Source organism: the organism of the source record quoted next, unplaced genomic scaffold, assembly GCF_019419815.1.
Source record: "Pyrus x bretschneideri cultivar Hongxiangsu unplaced genomic scaffold, Pyrus_bretschneideri_v1 Contig23, whole genome shotgun sequence".
Lineage (NCBI taxonomy): Eukaryota > Viridiplantae > Streptophyta > Magnoliopsida > Rosales > Rosaceae > Pyrus > Pyrus x bretschneideri.
The window spans coordinates 3957199-3979677 of NW_025999535.1; the positions used below are offsets into that span (position 1 = coordinate 3957199).

The 22479-nt window shown below is 40.8% G+C and overlaps 2 protein-coding genes across 2 annotated transcripts; one reads left to right on the plus strand and one right to left on the minus strand.

The window, feature by feature from the left end:
- Window positions 1-10631: 10631 nt before the first annotated feature.
- LOC125478134 (receptor-like protein 3) lies at window positions 10632-12409 on the minus strand. The gene is made up of 2 exons (XM_048585921.1): window positions 12147-12409; window positions 10632-12072 (listed from the first exon to the last, which is right to left on the minus strand). The coding sequence occupies exons 1-2, from the start codon at window positions 12407-12409 to the stop codon at window positions 10632-10634; spliced, it is 1704 nt and encodes a 567-aa protein (XP_048441878.1).
- Window positions 12410-16948: 4539 nt separating this feature from the next.
- Window positions 16949-20629, plus strand: LOC103927936 (UBP1-associated protein 2C). The gene is made up of 2 exons (XM_009336916.3): window positions 16949-18291; window positions 20356-20629. Exon 1 carries the CDS (start codon window positions 16992-16994, stop codon window positions 18288-18290), a length of 1299 nt encoding a protein of 432 aa, XP_009335191.2. The 5' UTR covers window positions 16949-16991; the 3' UTR covers window position 18291; window positions 20356-20629.
- Window positions 20630-22479: the final 1850 nt, after the last annotated feature.

Sequence of the window (22479 nt, forward strand, 5' to 3'; positions counted from 1 at the left end):
CATGTCCTAGCCTAGAGTGCCATAAATTAGACGAATCAACAATATAAGAAAAAGCATTATTTATTTCATTCATAGCATTAGCAAGTACATTTAGTTTGAATAATCCATTAGCAAGGTAACCCTTTCCCACAAACATCCGTCCTTTAGTTAGTACAAACTTAGTCGATTCAAAAACTAGTTTGAATCCCTTACTACTAAGGATAGGATAAGAATCCAGAAGTAAGTTTTAGAACATATTTCCCTATTCCAGCCACAACAGATGTGGACGCATTTCCCATAAACAGTTGCTCGTTTCCCTCGACTTTCTGGTATGAAGAGAACATGTTTATGTCACCATATACATGGCGAGTCACACCGATATCTATCCACCAATCAATGTGGTCAAATACAAGGTTGATTTCAAAAATCATTACAGCCAGGACATCCACATTATTTTCAATCAGGTTGCGCGGTTGTTGTTGCCTTGATTTCCAGGACCTTGATCCCTTCAATGGTGACATTCTTAAGCCCTATGGCCTTACTTTCTACAAACACAGCAACTTCCCTTAATTTTCTTGAAGTCTTTGCCTTTCATCCCAAGGACAAAGTTCATTTCCTTCTTCTTAGTTTTCTGGAATTTCGGCCTTTACTTTGATGAACTTCCTTCAACAACATCTGCCTTGGCTTCCATACTCGAAGCCAGGCCCTTCTCATTCTTTCTGTTATCTTCCTCAATTCTAAGCCTTACAATGAGATCCTCAAGGGTCATCTCCTTACATTTGTGCTTGAGATAATTCTTGAACTCCTTCCAAGAAGGTGGCAATTTCTCTATAAAAGATGCAACTTGAAAAGACTCATTGATCACCATCCCTTCAACATGAATGTCATGGATGATTTTCTAGAGATCTTCAGTTTGAGAGACAACGGACTTGGAATCCACCATTTTGTAGTCCAAAAATTTGCCTGCGACAAATTTCTTTGAACCAACATCCTCCGTTTTATATTTTTTCTCAAGTGATTCCCAAAGTTCCTTGGCTGTTTTGCACACTACATAGACATCATACAACAAATCATCTAATGCATTAAGAATATAGTTTCTGCAGAGGAAATCATTATGATTCCAGGCATCTATAATCGTCAAAGTTTCTGCAGAAAAAATATTTTCTCCATTTGTAGTAGGTATAGTCTCGCGCAGGACATTAGCCAAATTCAGAGTTGTCAAATAAAATAGCATTTTATGCTGCCATCTTTTGAAATCTCCACCCTTAAATTTCTCAGGCTTTTCAGAATAAGGTTTAGTTCCTAATTATTCCATATTGTTCGAAGATTGTTGGAGAAAAATTTAAAAACAAAAATAACATAAATACAAAACTTGAAATACTTATACTTTATTACTCAAAAATACTTGCAATACAAAATGAAATTACACAATAAATACAGAAATTAAAACGATACTAACTTGAATGAACCAAAGGTAGAGGCTAGCGCAAAAGTTATGTCCTTCGAACAATATTTCTGTCCCACTCTTGTGCTTATGGTTCTACGTCTGCTCGACCAGCATACAACTACCTAATTCTACAACCCGCATTGGATTATAGAATTCTAGTGAATTGTTTTATGTGTCTACCCTCTGGGAATTTTGTACATAAGAAAAAGAGGAAGAAAAGATGATGTATGATGGAACTGAGACTCTAGTTATATAGGCTATTTTAGATACCTTTTGGATGTATCTAAAGCTACACAATTAATCAAAATGTTTTTAATTAAAAGCATAATTCAAAATTAAAATTAATGATCTGATTAATTTTAATTCTTAAGTTCCAAATGCCCCAGCCTGGTCTTGATTAATTAATAGCCCAAACCTCAACCTTATTCCAAATGGTCCAACACTTACACACTAAGAAAGGTGACTAACTTAATATGAGGACCTCAAGTTCCCTTGAGTTCCCCGATGTGGGACTTAAGGAGCTCAAAACTCCAACAATTATAACTAGACAACCCATCTAATTTATGAAGTTCTTATGTTTCATACGAGTATTTGTGACAAAGACTTTGTACCTATGAGGACGGGGATGCTCAGACATCTTCTTTCTAACCTAAAAACATTGAACGTCAATGAATTGCAATTTTCCAAAGAAAAATAGCTGATTGAATCTTATATGCTGATTCAAAAGCATAAATATTCGAAGAAAATATCATTGAATCATACATCACTTCACCCTTGGGCTCTTTTAACGCTTGTATCGTTCTCTGCTTCAAAACTTCAGATTCAACCAAACTATGAAGGTTTAAAATCCAACAAACATTTACTCTCAGTTTCCATGTACCTGAACTATGAAGGTTTAAAATCCAACCAAACTATGAAGGTTTAAAATCCAAAAAACATTAAACTTTGCTCCTCGTATGCATTTATGTCCCGTTGAGCAGCAACCTGGCCATCTATTAAAGTCTTTCTGTCCAGCTATTAAGAATAAAGAGTAGAATGCAGTAAGACACAAACAAGTAACATTGAAAAACATTAGAAAACATAGAAAGGAAATCCAAGAAATAAAGACCGATGGTCAACAGTAAACTACATAATTTCCGCTAACTAGCAATTACCTTAGTTAATCTCTTGTTACGTTTCAGCCCTTGAGGAACTGTCAACTCTTCATCATCTTCATTAATTACTCCATCTTCTTCGCAATCAAGCCTTGCCACCGTTTTTGCTTTAGCTTGTCCTACTTTCTTTGCTCTTATGTTCGCATGCTAGTGGAATACATGTAGCATGAGTGGAAGTGAGAAGGTTGACATGAGAAGGTAAGTGAGAATGTTGCTAGATATTATAACGAGACAACCCATCTGATTTATGAAGTTCTTATGTTTCATACGAGTATATGTGACAAAGACTTAGTACCTATGAGGACGGGGATGCTCAGACATCTTCTTTCTAAACTGAAAACATTGAATGTCAATGAAATTGCAATTTTCCAAAGAAAAAAAGCTGATTGAATCTTATATGCTAATTCAAAAGCATAAATATTCGAAGAAAATATCATTGAATCATACATGACTTCACCCTTGTGGTCTTTTAACGCTTGTATCGTTCTCTGCTTGAGTCACTCACAAGTCTCAGCATTATACGAAAGATCAAAACTTCAGATTCAACCAAACTATGAAGGTTTAAAATCCAACAAACATTTACTATCAGTTTCTATGTACCTGAACTATGTTTCCTGCCTTTGTTCCATGTATCCTCCCTTTGTTGGCTTGTCCTATTATTTTCCGTCTGTGTCTCTCCTTTTCTTCCTTCCTAATACTCATCAGAGACTCGCTGTCATTAACTGATGGGACCTCCTTGCTTAAACTTTGCTCCTCGTATGCATTTATGTCGAGGAAAGAATGATGGATGTTGATAATATCACAATTTTCACCCATGACAGCACTGATGCGTGCGGCTCCCAAACAGTGAAGTCTAGGGAAGGATACAAAGGCAACCAAGGGTGACAAAACAGGTAAATAATAGCTCCAATTCTCTGTGTTCTGCCGAATGTGAGTGGCTTCCCCCACATAACCAACCAGTGGAACATGATTGAGAGTTGAGTATGGAGCAGCCAATCCCCAGACGGCAACCCCGAACATCAATCAGAAGCTGATTTCATTTATACAAATTATCAACCAAAAAATAATGCAAACATCCATGACTGTGTAAATCACTTGTCAAGATTATTCCATACAGGCAGGAGACGAGACGAGACGAGGGGATCAGACTCGGAAGCTCGGGTTTGGGAGTGAATGCTCTTAATCAACCGAGCTATATAACCCTTATTATTCAATCAGTATCAGATATGCAATGCCACCACTGAAATCACCATACAACCTCATTTTTGTTGTACATTAGTCACATTTATATAAATCCCAACCAGCTATAAAGTATGGTTCATGCCACTTAATATTATGGTCTAATGGTATTCATCTTCACTTGTAAGTAAGAGGTTTTAGATTCGATTTTCGCCAAAGGAAAATTTGAACCACATTACTGTTAGCCCATTATAAGGCAAAACCCACATTTTCTCCTTTAGAGAGTTTATCCTCTCTCTTCTTCTCCTCCTCCTCCTCTCTCTCTCTCTCTCTCTCTCCTCCCACTGTTAGATACATATGTTCTGGTCCAGTCCATACTACGAAAAGCCCATACTGTCTTCAACAGCCCATTTAACTCGAATATTTACTCATATGAAGAGGCCCAAGGTATCCATGCAGTATAAAAACACACAGAAGAATCACCCGCTCGGAAAACTCCCAACCCCTCACCCTCTCTCCGCTCTCTTCCACTTCCCAAAGGGTTAGGGTTTATCCTCTCTCTTCTCCTCCTCCTCCTCTCTCTCTCTCTCTCCTCCCAATCGACGCAACCAAGAAGTCAAAGCTCGACGAAAACGGTGTCGTTCTGGACACAGATCCCTCCTCCGCCCCCAAGCTTTCCCTCGAAGACGCTCGCAGTCTTCTGTGAAGATTATGTGTTGCCGTTCTTTCGTGTATTGTTTTTTAGTGGGATTTGCAAATCAAGATTTACGAGTCATTTACAAAGCAATAACTTTGATAACATAGGGACGTTTATTATGAAATAAAATGCATATCATAGCTTTATGTTAGAAACCCTCAAATGTAACCGAGCAAACAAATCATTAATAGAGATTATTTAGCTAAGCCATCTTTTCATCCTATACATGCGCACTGCTAACATGACAAAGAGCCTATCTTGTACATTGTCTATGAACCGAAAGTATGCATATCTCCATGTCTTCTTTGCGATCAAAGAACCACATACTCCCCAGAATCCGAAAATAAACCCCAACACAACGGAAATATAGAACCATGGAAGTTGATGCCGATCGTCCTCATCATTTTGGTTGTCCTCATCATCATCTCGTTTGTTCTTATCATGCACATCAATGCGACACTTGTTCGGAAGCGGAGCACCACAAAGTTTTGGATTCCCCTCAAATGCAGAAGCTTCAAAGCTTTGGAACTGAGTGCTTGTTGGGATTGGTCCTTCGAGATTATTGTAAGAGACATCAAAATTTTTCAAGAAATTAAGGCTCACCAGAGATGATGGGATTTTTCCGGACAAGCGATTCTTGGAGAGATCCAAACCCTCTAAATTCTTAAGGTTAGATATTTGTTCTGGAATGATGCCTGAGAAGTTGTTGTCGTTTAGATATAACCCTTGGAGAACCTGCAGTTGGCCGATCTCAGTAGGTATATTACCGGTAATGTTGTTGAAAGAAAGATCTAGGAATGGAGGAAAGTTAGACGATCTGCAAGACCATCTACGGCGAAAGCCATTGGGATTCATCACCGTGTAAATCCCAATGAGAGAGGCAAGAACTGTGGGATGAACCGAACTGTTGATCCAAGAGAGAACCATAGCATCGTGCTGAATCCATGCATCAAAATCAGGATTGGTTTTATCAGTGAGTTGGCCAGCATCGTCCTTTAAGAAGGCAGGAGGACATAGGTTGGTTCCATCGACAAAAGACACCAGATTCCTGCTGCGAAGCAAGGGCAACATCTGGGCATGCCATAGGGGATAGTTGGTACGATCCAACTTGATAGTCAGAAAGTTAGAAGCATTTGGAAGAGAGAGATGGGAGGGACTTGAACTGGACGCCATGGGAGAGAAAAATAAAAAAAATAATAAAGCTTTTGGTCGTTAGACTGTCAGCTCTGAGATACCATAAAGAATATTGCTTTGATCACTTATATTTTTCACTTACCAATGCTGCAATGGCAGCATGGTTTATATACAGTTTGCATATACACGCATGCAATAAACAACAATAAAGATAGCAGATAAACAACAATAAAGGTGGCAGTAGCCATGTGATTGTCTGGCTGGGATTATTCCTTCTGTTGTCCAGGTTGTATAGCAGATAGTTGAGAGAGTTGTGCAGGTTGGGATTATTCCTTCGGTCTGTTGTCCAGGTTGTACAGCAGATAGTTGAGAGAGTTGTGCAGGTTGGGATTATTCCTTCGGTTGCAGATTGCAGCGGGAAGGTTGTGGTTGAAGTGGTGGTGCTGACGTGGACCTTTCGTTAGGTTTATCACGCCCCCGCAAGCTGACAGGGCGTTGACGAACAGGAAGCTTGGAGATAAGATAATGGAAGCGAACAGATGACAAACCTTTGGTTAAAAAATCGGCAATTTGGTCTGTGGTAGCCACATAACCAACATCAATTTCCTTGCGAATGACCTTGTCCCGGATGTAGTGATAATCCACTTCAACATGGCGCATGCGAGCTTGATAAACGGGATTGGAAGCAACAGCAATGGCGCTGATATTATCACACCAGAGACGAGGTGGCTGTAATGGAAGATATAGATCACAGAATAGATTGCGAAACCATGAGAGATGGGCAGAAGTATAGGCAAGTTGACGATACTCCGCCTCTGTGCTAGACCGTGACACTCCACGTTGCTTTTTCGAACTCCAGGAAATTAAATTATCGCCAAGAAATATGCAGTGACCGCCAGTGGAACGATGGTTATCAGGGTCGCCAGCGTAGTCAGCATCAGCGAAGGCAGTTAGAGTGAGAGGACTGGGTTTGTAAATTAAACCATGATCATGTGTGCCTTTCAAATACCGTAATATGCGTTTGACTGCAGCCCAATGTGCAGTAGTTGGAGAGTGCATGTACTGACATACTTGGTTGACAGCGTAAGCAATATCAGGACGGGTAAAGAGAAGGTATTGAAGGGCGCCCACAACACTGCGAAAAGAAGATCCATCGGAGAGGGGCTCACCATCATATAAACTCAAGCGTTTACCACTGGGAACTGGCGTTGAGATGGGCTTGGCGTCAACCATATTAGTGTTCTGTAGAAGCTCCAAAATGTACTTGGATTGAGTGAGATAGAAGGCAGAAGGCGTCCGGGAAACCTCCATCCCCAAGAAGTAGTGTAAGGGACCAAGATCTTTCATTGCAAAATGAGCACCAAGCTGCGTGATAAACTGAGACAAGTGAGCATTGTTGTTCCCTGTGATTAAAATGTCATCCACATAGATGAGAAGATAAAGGATTGTTAAGCCATCAAAATAGGTGAAGAGAGACGAGTCAGCTTGGGAAGCAGTGAAGCCCAAGTCTTCTAGTTTCTGGGAAAAACATTGAAACCAAGCACGGGGTGCTTGTTTCAAACCGTATAGGGACCTTCGAAGTCGACACACATGAGAGGGAAACTGTGGATCAATGAACCCTGCAGGTTGGCGCATATAAACTTCCTCATTCAAGGTGCCATGAAGGAAGGCATTTTGAACATCAAGCTGGCGGATAGGCCACTGAAAGTGAAGAGCAATAGAGAGAATGAGCCGAATGGTGGCATAGGTGACCACCGGACTGAAGGTTTTGCAGAAATCAATGCCTTCTTGTTGATGAAATCCATTTGCAACTAGTCTAGCTTTAAAACGCTCGATGGAACCATCAGAGTTCTTTTTTATGCGATACACCCATTTATTTGGTAACACATTCATAGAAGACTTATAGGGTACCAAAGTCCAAGTGCCTGTACGCTGTAAAGCGTTAAATTCATCTGCCATTGCTTGGCGCCATTGGGGAGACTTATTGGCCTGGGAGAAACATGTGGGCTCAACCAAAGTATTAGTAACAGTAGTGATGCAAGCATATCTGGGATTTGGTTTTTGAATTCCTTGTTGACCACGCGTGATCATGGGATGAATGGATGGAACAGTGTGAGAAGTGGTGTTGGCAGGTTCAATATTCACGTGAGTAGTGGGAGTTGGTGGGTAAGAATGGGAGTCTGGGGTAGAGGATGGAAGGATAGTATGGGAGGCCGGGGTAGGGAGCAGGGGAGAGGGTGAGGTGGCGACAAGGGAAGGAGGGGTCCGTGGGGTCGAACGTGGTGGGGTGTACTGGAAGGTATCAATGGGCAGGACATGGTCCAACTGACTCGGTTTTGACAAGGTCGGAGTAGCAAGGTCTGTATAGGGAAAACTCTTTTCATTGAAAATGACATGACGAGACAGAAAAGACTTGCCAGTGGTAGGATCATAACATTTATAACCTTGATAATTTAATGAGTATCCTAAGAAAATGCATTGTTTTGATCGAAACTTAAGTTTAGTATCAGTGTATGGACGTAAATAGGGAAAACAAGCACAACCAAATACTTTGAGAAAATCATACTGGGGTGATTTTGAAAACAGTTTTTGGAAAGGGGAGACGCCATTCAAGATTTTGGTGGGAAGACGATTAATGAGATAATTTGCAGTGTGAAAAGCGTCATCCCAGAAAGTGTGAGGAAGAGACGCATGAGCAAGTAAAGTTAAGCCAATTTCAACAAGATGACGTTGTTTACGTTCTGCGAGACCGTTTTGCTCGGGATGATGAGGACAACTGAGTCTATGATGAATGCCATGTTGAGAGAAAAGGTGTTTAAAAGAGGAATTGACAAACTCTCCTCCACCATCAGATTGAAAAAATTTAATTTTGGTGTTGAACATATTTTCTGCAAGCTTTTTAAAATGAACAAAGGTTTGAAAAACATCAGATTTTAACTTTAAAGGATAGAGCCATGCATAACGAGAAAAGTCATCTACAAAAACAACATAATACTTGTAACCATTAATTGAATAAGAAGGAGAAATCCATACATCGGAATGTATTAATTCCAAAGGACACGATGACTGGGAAGAAGATAAATTAAATGGCAACTTATGACTTTTGCCAAGGGGACAGGATGAACAAAAGCCGTAGGTTGCATTACCAGTTAAAGGTAATTTATTTTGGGAAATTAGACGACGCAAAACAGAAATTGCAGGGTGACCTAACCTAAAATGCCAAATAGCATCCGACACTCTAACACCAACAAATGCAGAGACTCCATGGTTGACCACAGAAGAACTTGAAAATGGATAAAAACCATTTTTACTCCGGCCGTGCAAAAGCATCTTCCCCGTTTGAAGGTCCTGAATACGATAGGAATTGGGATATAAGGTCAGTGAACAATGGTTGTCTTTGGTAAATTGATTGATGGAAATAACATTAGTAGAAGCATTAGGGCAGTGAAGGGTGTTGGGAAGGGTAAATGAATGATTGGGTGTGTGAAGAAAAGAAGTGCCAACATGAGAAATGTGCAAACCTGATCCATCCACCACGCCATTAACATTGTCAGTGCCATTGTAGGGACGAGGATTCGAAACCTGATGTAAATCATTGGTGATATGTGCATTGGCTCCAGAGTCAAAAAGCCAGTTTTGAATGCCAGAGGGAGAGGCAGATGCCGGAGACGGTGCAGCAGCAGCATAAGCTTGGAGACGTGGAGCAGGAACACGTCCTTCATAGGCCATATTAAGGCGATTGAAACAATCGATTGCAGAATGGCCGTGACGACGACATATTTGGCATTGGATACGGCCACCAGATTGGGTTGGAGAAGGAGGAGCACCAAGAACGCCATCATGGGGTTGTCGGGGTGGAGGAGCATAGTGGTCTTGAGCTTGAGGACGAGGAGGAAACTGACCACGGCTGCCATTGAAGTGACCACGGCCTCCGCGAGGAGCACCGCGACCACGGGAAGAGCCGGAACGACCTCTTCCAGCAGCAAGGGCAGTGGGCCCAGTTTCAAACATAGTATGAAGCTTTTGACGTCTCTCTGCACCAAGAAGAAGAGCCTTCAAGGCACTGTAATTAATGGCCTCATCCCGTGCTTGTGCAGAAGCAACAGTACTCTCATAAGCAGGCCCAACATTATTTAAAATAATGGCAACAAGATCAGAGTCAGTCACAGGAGAACCAGAGAGGGAGAGAGTGTCAGCAAGACAATTAATACGATCAAGAAACTCAGCAATAGAGGAATCACCACGATGGGTATTCATAAGCTCACTACGCAATTGGAGGAGGCGGCCAGTAGACTGAGAAGCATACCTGTCACGTAAACAAGTCCATGCAGAAAGATAACTGGTCTTACCAATAAGAGAGGCAAGAACTGTGGGATGAACCGAACTATTGATCCAAGAGAGAACCATAGCATCGTGCTGAATCCATGCATCAAAGTCAGGATTGGTTTTATCAGTGAGTTGGCCAACATCGTCCTTTAAGAAGGCAGGAGGACATGGGTTGGTTCCATCGACAAAAGACACCAGATTCCTGCTGCGAAGCAAGGGCAACATCTGGGCATGCCATAGGGGATAGTTGGTACGATCCAACTTGATAGTCAGAAAGTTGGAAGCATTTGGAAGAGAGAGATGGGAGGGACTTGAACTGGACGCCATGGGAGAGAAAAAAATAAATAAATAAAGCTTTTGGTCGTTAGACTGTCAGCTCTGAGATACCATAAAGAATATTGCTTTGATCACTTATATTTTTCACTTACCAATGCTGCAATGGCAGCATGGTTTATATACAGTTTGCATATACACGCATGCAATAAACAACAATAAAGATAGCAGATAAACAACAATAAAGGTGGCAGTAGCCATGTGATTGTCTGGCTGGGATTATTCCTTCTGTTGTCCAGGTTGTACAGCAGATAGTTGAGAGAGTTGTGCAGGTTGGGATTATTCCTTCGGTTGCAGATTGCAGCGGGAAGGTTGTGGTTGAATTGGTGGTGCTGACGTGGACCTTTTGTTAGGGTGTAGAGATTTATCCAAACTAGGTTTATCAGTCCTCATCATCATCTCGTTTGTTCTTATCATGCACATCAATGCGACACTTGTTCAGAAACGGAGCACCACAAAGTTTTGGATTCCCCTCAAATGCAGAAGCTTCAAAGCTTTGGAACTGAGTGCTTGTTGGGATTGGTCCTTCGAGATTATTGTAAGAGACATCAAAATTTTTCAAGAAATTAAGGCTCACCAGAGATGATGGGATTTTTCCGGACAAGCGATTCTTGGAGAGATCCAAACCCTCTAAATTCTTAAGGTTAGATATTTGTTCTGGAATGATGCCTGAGAAGTTGTTGTCGTTTAGATATAACCCTTGGAGAACCTGCAGTTGGCCGATCTCAGTAGGTATATTACCGGTAATGTTGTTGAAAGAAAGATCTAGGAATGGAGGAAAGTTAGACGATCTGCAAGACCATCTACGGCGAAAGCCATTGGGATTCATCACCGTGTAAAGAGGAAATTCGAGATCATAATGGTCTGCTTGAGCTGCAACAGGTTCATGCACCATAGCCGGTACTTTACAAAGTTCTTTCGGAAATTCACCTGAAATAAGGTTCATTGACAAGCCTATATGAAAAAGTCTTGGTAGATCAGTCCCCAACCAGCTAGGAATTGTCCCTGTGATTTTGTTGCCTCCCAGAGCCAAGATCTCTAGGCTTTTTAGCTTTGCTAACCATACGGGTATTTGACCAGTGAGATCACAATACGCCAAGCTCAAAAGTCGTAGATTTCGGAATCCATCAAAACCAACCATATCATTGTCAGATGGCATTCCTTCACCGTTAAAGGAGTCCGAAAGGATTAATGCTCGAAGACTTTTGCAATGCATCAATATCTTCATTGCTCCTGTGACATTTTCCAATTGGTTGTAACTGAGAGAGAGGAAGGACAGAGAGTTCAACGAAAGAATATCAGATTGTACTTGCCCTTCTAGATTGTTCGAACTTAATCGAATTGCCTTCAGGGATCTACATGAGTAAAGGCTTGTTGGCAACTTACCAGTGAATTTGTTCCTATACAGGTCAAGTTTAGTAAGTTGAACAAGTTTGGAGAAATTAAGCTTGGTAATGTCTCCTTCCAAGTTATTTCGTCCCAAATGTAGTTCTGCAAGGCTGGTGCAATTCATCAAAGATTGGGGCAACGGACCTTGTAGGTCATTGAAATCGAGCTTTACAATTTTTAACCTGGATAGCTTCCCCAAACGGAGAGGGAGCACTGCACTTAGTTGATTGAAGGAGAGGTCAAGGATTGCGAGGTTGGTGAGGTTGACAATTTTATCACTAATGCCTCCATATAGTGAATTCTGAGGTACTGAAACTTCTTCGAGTTTGATAGCATTATAGATATCTTCTGGAAGTAGCCCTGAGAGATTATTATGACCAGCACGAAAAATTTGCAGCTCGAAACACCTCCCAAAACCGCGGTAAATGTTGCCACTGAATTGGTTTGAGGAAAAATCCAACACTCTAATCAAGGAGTTAGAATGGAGACATATAGAGGATGGATGTACCTGGAGAAGGAATTGTTGCTGATGTTGAAACTTGTCAAATTCCAAGCATGCATGAAGAACGAAGATGGAATTGGACCATGGAAGCGATTGCTTGACAAATCGAGTGTTCGGATGTTGTCGAATGTTAGAGACAAAGGCAGTTCTCCAAAAAGAAGGTTATAGCTCAAATCAAGAACCTGAAGACGATTCAAGGACAAGAAGTGTTTATTTTCAAGTGAACCATGAAGTGAATTGTGGGAGAGATTCAAGTGGGTGAGATGCATGAGGTTTCGAAGTAACAATGACGAGGTAAAAATATCTCCTTCGAGCTCTTTTGAGGGTAAGAGCAAATGGATGACCCGACCTTCCGAATTACAAGCGATGCCTTCCCAACGACAGCAGTTAACGGATGTCCAATTTAAAGGAGAAGAGGATAGAGTAAGGGCGAAGGACAAGAGAGAGTGACGTTCAGTTTGGTTGCATGCATGGATATTTGTAGATATAATGGACGTGAATAAGAGGATCATGAAAAGGAAGCCATTTGCCATTGTGTTAGAAGGCTGTGGTACCAGTTTAATGCATTTTGTCTTTGTAGGATCTCGAGTCTCTGCATTTATAAAAAAAACCCAATGCAATTTGTCAACCATTTGGCAAACAACCATAATCACACAATGCAATTTTTTTCCCAACGTTGAATAGAGATTTTCCACTAAAGAAACAACAAACGACGACCTTCGCTAATTGGATCTACTAAAGAGAATTCAAGATGGGGAGATGATAGCAACAAAGATAATAAGCTGAATTAGGCCCGAAGCACATGAAAACATTAAAAAAAAAAATGCTAAGTGCTTTTTAGAAGAAAAAAAAGCATTTTATCTTCTTCATGTGCTTCTTTCTAAAAGCACTTCAAGTAGTGTTTTTTTTTTTTTTTTAACTCACACTTACGGTTAGCTTTTTTTGCCAAACGTTATTAAAAACTCTTTAGGTGATCTTAAAACACTTTTAGTAACTTTTAAAACGTTGTCAAACATGCCTATTCTTGCCAAGCCCCAACTCCAAACTAAGAATAATAGAGAAGTAGTAAGTGTTCTTTATCTCAAAACTTAAAATGCATATTTGACCTAGCAAAATGACATTATTTGGCTAAAATGCATATATATTGTAGAGAAACAGTGAGTGTTGTTCATCTTGCCGTGTATTAAGGGCACAAATAGGATATCGAGGACCACAACCTTGAAAAGTCTCAAAATGTACTTGATATGAATAAGTATACACGTTCAAGTTAATTCATTCCTCGATTTGGTCCATAATTTGCTCTGCTAATTAAATGTCATGCATCTGGACTTTTCATATGAATTAGTATACACGTTCAAGTTAATTTCCCGGTGAAACGATTTTTCTTGGAAGATTAGACATTTCTCATTTTTTCAAAGCATTGGGTTTTGTATCTGACCTATCATACTTGCAGTATCTATCCATTAAGATGCCGTTTTTACGCCGTAGTAGTTGTTGACCGTAATTAAGATTGCCCCTAGGGCTGGGCAAGTGACACTATGAAGAAAGTTGAGGTTTCACTACAAAGTCAATCGGCAATATGAGGAGTACCTCATCCTCTTATAAGCCCTTGCATAGTTTAGTCCTTCACCAATGTAGGATTTTGTCCGCACATTCTCACATGACGAAAGTTGGGGGTTCCACCATGGCAATATGAGGAGTAGCTCATCTTCTTATAAGCCCTTGCATGGTTTGGTCCTTCACCGATGTGAAATTTTGTCCACACATTCTCACATGAAGAAAGTTGGGGATTCCACCACAAACCAATTGACAATATGATGAATAACCTAACTCCTTGTAAGTCCTTGCATGGTTTGGTCCCTCACCGGTGTGGAACTTTGTCATCACATTCTCACACGTCTCCTTACGTGTGGCAAATTTTCAAGCTTAACACATAGACAACATAAATTAGGTGACTTGGAGCACGTGTTGCCGTTAGGCTCGACACTTGAGCTAACTTGCTCTGATACCGTAAGAAAGTTGAAGTTCCACCGTAAAACTAATTAGTTATGTGGAGAGTACCCTACTCTCTTATAAGCTCTTGCATGGTTTGGTCCTTTGTTCTAACATTTTCACTGTACCAGCATCGCTATCACCGCCATATCACCATTGCGACCACTGAGACCGTACCGCCATTATAACGCAGTTCAGCAGTAGAAAGAAGTCTACGACCTGTAGTGTGCTGGTTACGGAAAGAAAAGCAAAGAAAAGATACGGTTATGCTGCTGTTCAACTCATCTTGGAGAATAGACTACGGTTCTACGGTAAATTTTGCATCCACAACATAACCTTGTAATCAATAAAATTGTGACCAAACTGGAAAATAGAAGCCAAATCTGAAAAATAAAATCCATCGACCACACCCGCAAGGCTTTTGATCAATGTTAAAATATTGGCAAGGCATGCCGGATATTTCATGCGTGTGAAGGTGAGACATATCTTCCGGCAATGGCAGTTCACCGAACACACATTTTTCTCATGAAAAGAATATTGCACTTCAGCTCGATGAACGCTTCGTTGTAATATTGGCAATTCGGCATGAAACTTTGTAAACAAATAAGGGATGAGGTTACCATACGCTATTTCCTCTGTTCCTAGGAATGCAGAAACTTAAGCACACTCCCCTCGTTTCTCATTCGCTGCGCTAACAGAGGATGAGGTTACCATAGCTAGTTCCAGTTTTCTGTTTTTGGCAGCTCTGATATGGTCTGCGAGCGAAACTTCTTTCGAATTTTCTCTCTCTTTACAGGCTCAAGATCCAGTATCTCCAAAGATGAGATATGTGACATGCTTGCTAATGTCCCGTTGAGCAGCAACCTGGCCATCTATTAAAGTCTTTCTGTCCAGCTATTAAGAATAAAGAGTAGAATGCAGTAAGACACAAACAAGTAACATTGAAAAACATTAGAAAACATAGAAAGGAATAAATACGCCGATCTAGCAAGGTCCCTAAAAGTTTAAATCCAAGAAATCAAGATCGATGGTCAACAGTAAACTACATAATTTCTGCTAACTAGCAATTACCTTAGTTAATCTCTTGTTACGTTTCAGCCCTTGAGGAACTGTCAACTCTTCATCATCTTCATTAATTACTCCATCTTCTTCGCAATCAAGCCTTGCCACCGTTTTTGCTTTAGCTTGTCCTACTTTCTTTGCTCTTATGTTCGCATGCTAGTGGAATACATGTAGCATGAGTGGAAGTGAGAAGGTTGACATGAGAAGGTAAGTGAGAATGTTGCTAGATATTATAACGAGACAACCCATCTGATTTATGAAGTTCTTATGTTTCATACGAGTATATGTGACAAAGACTTAGTACCTATGAGGACGGGGATGCTCAGACATCTTCTTTCTAAACTGAAAACATTGAATGTCAATGAAATTGCAATTTTCCAAAGAAAAATAGCTGATTGAATCTTATATGCTAATTCAAAAGCATAAATATTCGAAGAAAATATCATTGAATCATACATGACTTCACCCTTGTGGTCTTTTAACGCTTGTATCGTTCTCTGCTTGAGTCACTCACAAGTCTCAGCATTATACGAAAGATCAAAACTTCAGATTCAACCAAACTATGAAGGTTTAAAATCCAACAAACATTTACTATCAGTTTCTATGTACCTGAACTATGTTTCCTGCCTTTGTTCCATGGTATCCTCCCTTTGTTGGCTTGTCCTATTATTTTCTGTCTGTGTTTCTCCTTTTCTTCCTTCCTAATACTCATCAGAGACTCGCTGTCATTAACTGATGGGACCTCCTTGCTTAAACTTTGCTCCTCGTATGCATTTATGTCGAGGAAAGAATGATGGATGTTGATAATATCACAATTTTCACCCATGACAGCACTGATGCGTGCGGCTCCCAAACAGTGAAGTCTAGGGAAGGATACAAAGGCAACCAAGGGAGACAAAATAGGTAAATAATAGCTCCAGTTCTCTGTGTTCTGCCGAATGTTAGTGGCTTCCCCCACATATCCAACCAGTGGAACATGATTGAGAGTTGAGTATGGAGTAGCCAATCCCCTGACGGAAACCCCGAACATCAATCAGAAGCTGATTTCATTCATACAAATTATCAACCAACAAATAATGCAAACATCCATGACCGTGTGTAAATCACCTGTCAAGATTATTCCATACAGGCAGGAGACGAGACGAGGTGATCAGACTCGGAAGCTCGGGTTTGGGAGTGAATGCTCTTAATCAACCAAGCTACATAACCCTTATTATTCAATCAGTATCAGATATGCAATGCCACCACTAAAATCATCATACAGCCTCATTTTTCTTGTACATTAATCACATTTATATAAATCCCAACTAGCAAGAAAGTATGGTTCATGCCACTTAGTACTATAGTCTAGTTGTATTTATTTTCACTTATAAGTGAGAGGTCTTAAGTTCGGTTCTTGCCAAAGCCGAATTTGAACCATATTACTGTTAGCTCATTGTGAGACTAAGCCTAACTCCTCTTATTTAGCATAGATTAAATCGTTTGTTAAAAAAAAAAAACAAACAAAAATAGTTTCATGAATATACCACGAGAAGCCCAACTAGCTACATATGTTCCGGTCGAGTCCATACTACGAAAAGACCATACTCTCGACAAAGCCCATTTAACTTGAATATTTACTCATATGAAGAGGCCCAAGGTATCCATCCACGTATAAAAACACACAGAAGAATCACTTACTCGGAAAACTCCCAACCCCTCACCCTTCTCTCTCCGCTCTCCTCCTCTTCCAAAGGGTTAGGGTTTATCCTCTCTCTTCACCACCTCCTCCTCTCTCTCTCTCTCTCTCTTCTCCCTATGGACGCAACCAAGAAGCGCAAGCTCGACGAAAACGGTGTCGTTCTGGACACAGATCCCTCCTCCGCCCCCAAGCTCTCCCCCGAAGACGCTCGCAGGCTCATCGAGCGATTCACCCCCGATCAACTCCTCGACATTCTCCAGGACGCCCTCTCCCGCCACGTCGACGTCCTCGACGCCGTCCGCTCCATCGCCGATCCCGACGCCTCCCAGCGTAAGCTCTTCATCCGCGGCCTCGGCTGGGACACCACCACCGAGGGCCTCCGATCCCTCTTCTCCGCCTACGGAGAGATTGAGGAGGCCATCGTCATCCTCGACAAAACCACCGGGAAATCCAAGGGTTATGGGTTCGTCACGTTCCGCCACGTCGACGGCGCTCTCATGGCCCTGAAAGAACCGAGCAAGAAGATCGACGGCCGCATGACCGTCACACAGCTCGCCTCCGCGGGGAATTCGAACTCCAACACTGCCTCCAACAACGTTGCCGACGTATCGTTGCGGAAGATATATGTGGCCAATGTTCCGTACGACATGCCGTCGGATAAGCTCTTGGCCCATTTTGCCCTGTACGGGGAGATAGAGGAGGGGCCGCTAGGCTTTGATAAGCAGACTGGGAAGTGCAAGGGGTATGCGCTGTTTGTGTATAAGACTCCGGAGGGAGCTCAGGCGGCACTCGTCGATCCGGTGAAGAACATCGAGGGGAGGCAATTGACTTGTAAATTGGCGATTGATGGGAAAAAGGGCAAGTCAGACGGGCCGGGTCAGGGCCAAGGACCCGGGAGTGGGTCCAATACGCACGGCGATGGGATGGGGATGGCGCCACCGTCTTCGATTCCTGGGCAGTACGGCATCCCAGGTGGAATTGGTTCTTATGGTGGGTATACCAGTGGGCTTCAGGGCCAGCCTCCGTTGGGTCACCATCCATTGGGTGGGCCTGGGTTGTCTGGTATTGGAAACCAGGTGAATTCGGGTTTGGGTGGTGGTGGCGGATATGGAGGGTTGGGTGGGCCTTATGGTAACTATGGCGGCCCTGGGGGTTATGGTTTAGGTGGTGCTGGTGGGCTGGGTGTTGGACTAGGTGGTGCTGGGTCGGCTGGGGGTGGTCCGGGTGTGGGTACCGGGTCATCTTTGTATGGATTGCCTCCGAGTTCAGGTGGGCTACCATCTGGTAGGTATCCAGAGGGCGGGCACTACGCCCTGTCAGCATATCAGAATCAGCACCACCAGCAAGCTGGGACATCCCCGCATCCAAGGGTTCCTCAAGGTGGCATGTACCCAAATGTGCCACCTTATTTCTGAGGTATTTTCATTGTTTTATCTTTTGCTATTATGTGTATAGCTTGGTGGTGTAGGTTGAATTTCTTGGTGCCTGGTTAGAATACTTGTGTATGATTGCTGCTTCTTGTTTTGGTTCTTTCGCTACAAATTTTATGGCTTAGACTAATTGTGTATTGCATTTGTTTTTTCCTTTTGTTTACATGTGTGCCTAGGATGTCTTTGTTCATGCTTCTGCGTGAATTCCCTTTGCTTTTGTTGATTGAGAGGCGATCAAGTGTTTCATTTTTACATAAGACGAAGATGTTTTCCCTTTGCTGTAGTATTTCTCTTGTTTTTTATTTTCAATGAAATGATTTAACAGTACTTTTTGTGTTGCCTCCAAAGTTTTAATTTTAGCAAAAATAGTAGATGTGGATATTTCATTATAATTTATGATGTTGGGTCATATTTAGTGAAGAACTTTAGCAATTGAGTTTCCAAATGAATTTTAGTGTTTTCTATTTTCTCTTAACCGATGAAATTTATATGACTTGAAATTTGAATTATGTGTTAAGTGTTAACTTTTTAGTCCTTAATTATGGAGTAATATATTACAATCTTTAATCTTTACAAGATGCTTCTCCAGTCCACATAGTGAAGCCTTTTTTGTTTGGTGAGTGTGGATGGAGTTGTGTGCATTTTTTTCTTTGATCAATGTGCGTGGAAGCTTAATGCTTGAGAAGGAATTCAATTATCTCTTTTGTGACTTTTATTATATTTTATGTATTTGTATACAGTTTTTGTTGGGAATTTGATGGGATTGATTGAGCGACTTATCATAACTTTAAGTGATAGAGTCCAACAGTAATGTCATTAGTCTAACACTATAGATTCCAATAAGTGACGGTTTCTGTGTCTACTAAGAGCCTAAGACATGAGGAATAAAAAAAATAGTGGGTCTTACTGTAAAATCAGATATCACATGAGGGTAGTTTATTCCATACCTATACAACCAGATTCATTCCTATTCATCACTTTCCCAAATCCAATCAAGTAAACATGCCATAGGAGGTATAGCAAGTGACTTCCATGGATGATGAGCTTTGCTCATAGTCAGATTTTAGCGTGTGGGTTTCATCCAGTGTTTTAATACGCAAAAAAAAAGTATAGGGCTTTCTCCGTCTTGCAAATCGAGTGTAGGCTTTGAGACATGAATATTATTACTAAAAATATTTAAATATGTATATGATACAGAATTATGTATATGCATATTTAAGAACATACATGCAGTATCAAATACTTGAGCTAAATCGCTGCTTTCTACGAAGAGCTTGTATTTTGTTATTGGAGGTTAGTGGTTGCTCTAGTGACTGCACTGTGTAATATTCGAAGCATTCGTATCTTTGTAGTTGTAATATTCGAAGGGTGATATAAATTTGGCTTTAGGAACTTGTGGTTAATAATGTGTGTGTGGAGCTTTTGTAACAATTGATTTGGAGGGTTAATGAAGTAGTGGGATCATTATGTGATTGCCTTTTCTTCTCCTAAAAACAAAAAATCATGCATAGGCATTGCCTCGAATCATTCATACATTTATTTGAGGAAAGATTTGCTTTTTTCTTGGTCATTGCAAAGTTGAGCTTGACTTACCAATGAAACCGTCAAAACATTTCCACATTCCAGTATTCTATTGATGTAAGCCAACTATTGGTTGTTAGTTTTATTTAATTATTTTTATGCTCAATGAAGTATAGCCTGCTGTAAGATGATGAATTCATCATCTAAATTTTGATACAGTCGTATTATTTGTTTTTTTTTTTTTTGTCACTTTTGAATTATCTTATCATTTTATTGTTCTCTAGTTGTGTGAGTATTTTCTAATATTTTGGTAAGGTAGCAAGGATGTTTTGATTTTGTATGTTAGTGTTAAAGGTACATGAGCTATCACTATGCCCTGTGATTCGTTTTGATTTTATTTCAAGTTGTGTGAAATGTGTTTTGTGGGGTCATTGATTTGATCTGTTGGCGTGTTTATTGAATTGATGTGTTTGTGTGCTTTATGGTTCAATTGAACATGGATTGAGTTATTGATTGATGTTTGATTCAGGTGTATGACCGCTTGTTGGCGCAGATGCTTTATATGGTTCTGGTGATTGCGTGATTGCAGACTATATGCTGTGGTTTGATGATTGTATTAGCTGTGCTTTTATCGCCTCTTCATCTGCACCTTTTAAGATGTAGGTCATTTCCGAGTTATGGTAGCCAAAGTGACCGAATTAGACTAGTTTTCTGTATTCTGTCGGGAATTGATGTGCTCTGTAGGTTTTTTTACCATAAAGTATAGTTTGTTTTTTATAATAACGGGATTTATGTTTCTTTTACTTTGAGAATGCATGTATGGCGATTGTTGCTCTTTCTTTAGTTGATAATTGATATGACTTTGTTTGTACGGAGCTCTCAAGATGGGGGCTTGCTGCTGTTATATGTGTCTTACAAGTGCACATAGGTTACCACATTGAGTTTACGACTTATGTTTGCTGTACAATTATGCTGGTGAGGTTATCTCAAGCTTTCTTTTTGGTGAAAAAGATTGGTTACATTTCATTGGTTTTTAACCCACACTGCAACAGTTGTGGGTTTCCCTATGGTCTCTTATGACTGTGATGTGTTTATCCATTAGTTCCTTTATACGTTGTGAATATTGTGGGGTTTTCCTTGGTGTTCCTGTTATGTATTCAGATTGTTTTTTTTCTTTCTTTCTTAGTAGACATTTGTGCTGAATATGAATTTATGTGACGGTACCCTCCAGTGGAGTCATTTCGACATCGTATCTTGTTATATCCATCCAATCCAGTGATGTGTTATGTTTTCGCTGTCCCGCTTTTTCCGTTTTAGATGGTTTGGTGCTATTTGATTGACAAACTACTCTTCCCTACCAATAATGTTGACTGTTCTTGTCCGAAAAATAGTTTTTTCGTTACACCTAGGAAAATAGTTTCCTTTTTCAAACTGTGGAACGTTTTTCCTGTCTGACGTGATTTTGAGTTGTCTCGCTGTCTTCTCGCCCCATTCTTTTCGTCGCGAGTGATTTCACTTTGTTGGGCGGGGAGTGGAATTTGGGGACCAGAGGCCCGGAAGTGAAGAAGAAGTTGAGGAATATGTCGATGCTTTAGCTTGGTGATATGAATTGTGTTATGGTGGTCGAGGCGGATTTTTTCTGCAAGTGTTTTCTCTTTGTCGGGCAGTGAGTGGAATTTCGGGGCCAGAGGCCCAGAAGTGATGAAGATGTAGAGGAGTACTGTGATGCCAAATCTTCGTGAGATGAATTGTGTTTCGCTGTGTGAGCCGGACTACGGTGATGCACCGTAGTAGCCGAAGGCGTATGATTGATGTTTGAAACTTGTATAAGTGTACATTCTTTTATGTTGAAAGTGAAAGTAGAGAGCGATTGGGCATCAATTTTCAGCTTTATTCGTCGTTACGTTTGTTTTTTCTGATATCTGATATCGGTCTAAGTCATCAATCGGCGACTCGAGAAAAAAAAAAAGAGTAGAACCTTGAAAGATGTACGAGTCAATTTATTGAAAACATGGCCTCTTAGAGGGACGGCTGCCCGAAAGATGCCTCTGTGAATTCAAATTGATTTGTACCCTTCAACTTGTGGGATCAAACTTTAGGCCGACAAGTCTGCCCAACAGCACCTACTCAATGTCTAACCAAACCAGCCATATAAAATTGACGGAAAACAACGGTCACGAATGGTGTCTACAGTGTACATTGTATTAAAGGAGGAAATGAATGCTAACTTGGGAAATTCGACCAGGTTTATCCCTTCTAATTCCATGTGTGTGGGTTTAGTGTGTTCTCAACAATTAGTCTATGAGACGATTTTTTACACTGTTGACTACGAAACAATAATCTGCACAAGAAACAAAAAACAAAGGCAATGCATGCGTTGAAAATTTCACGTACTTTGCGTTTTGCCAAAGTACTGTCACTTACAAATTAACTCGGCTCCCCAAATGATGAGGAGGAGTCATCCTTAAAATACTTCGTGACCAATATTCTAATTGGAATTAATATTACGTATTCGGTAAAAGCATTACGGATTTGACTCGTCTATAGACTTGTTTTTGGTGAACTCGAACTTGACTTTTTTTTTTTAGTAAACGAGTCCGAGCTATGTATTTATATTGGTGCAACCGGCTCATTTGGATTCGTTTGATAATGC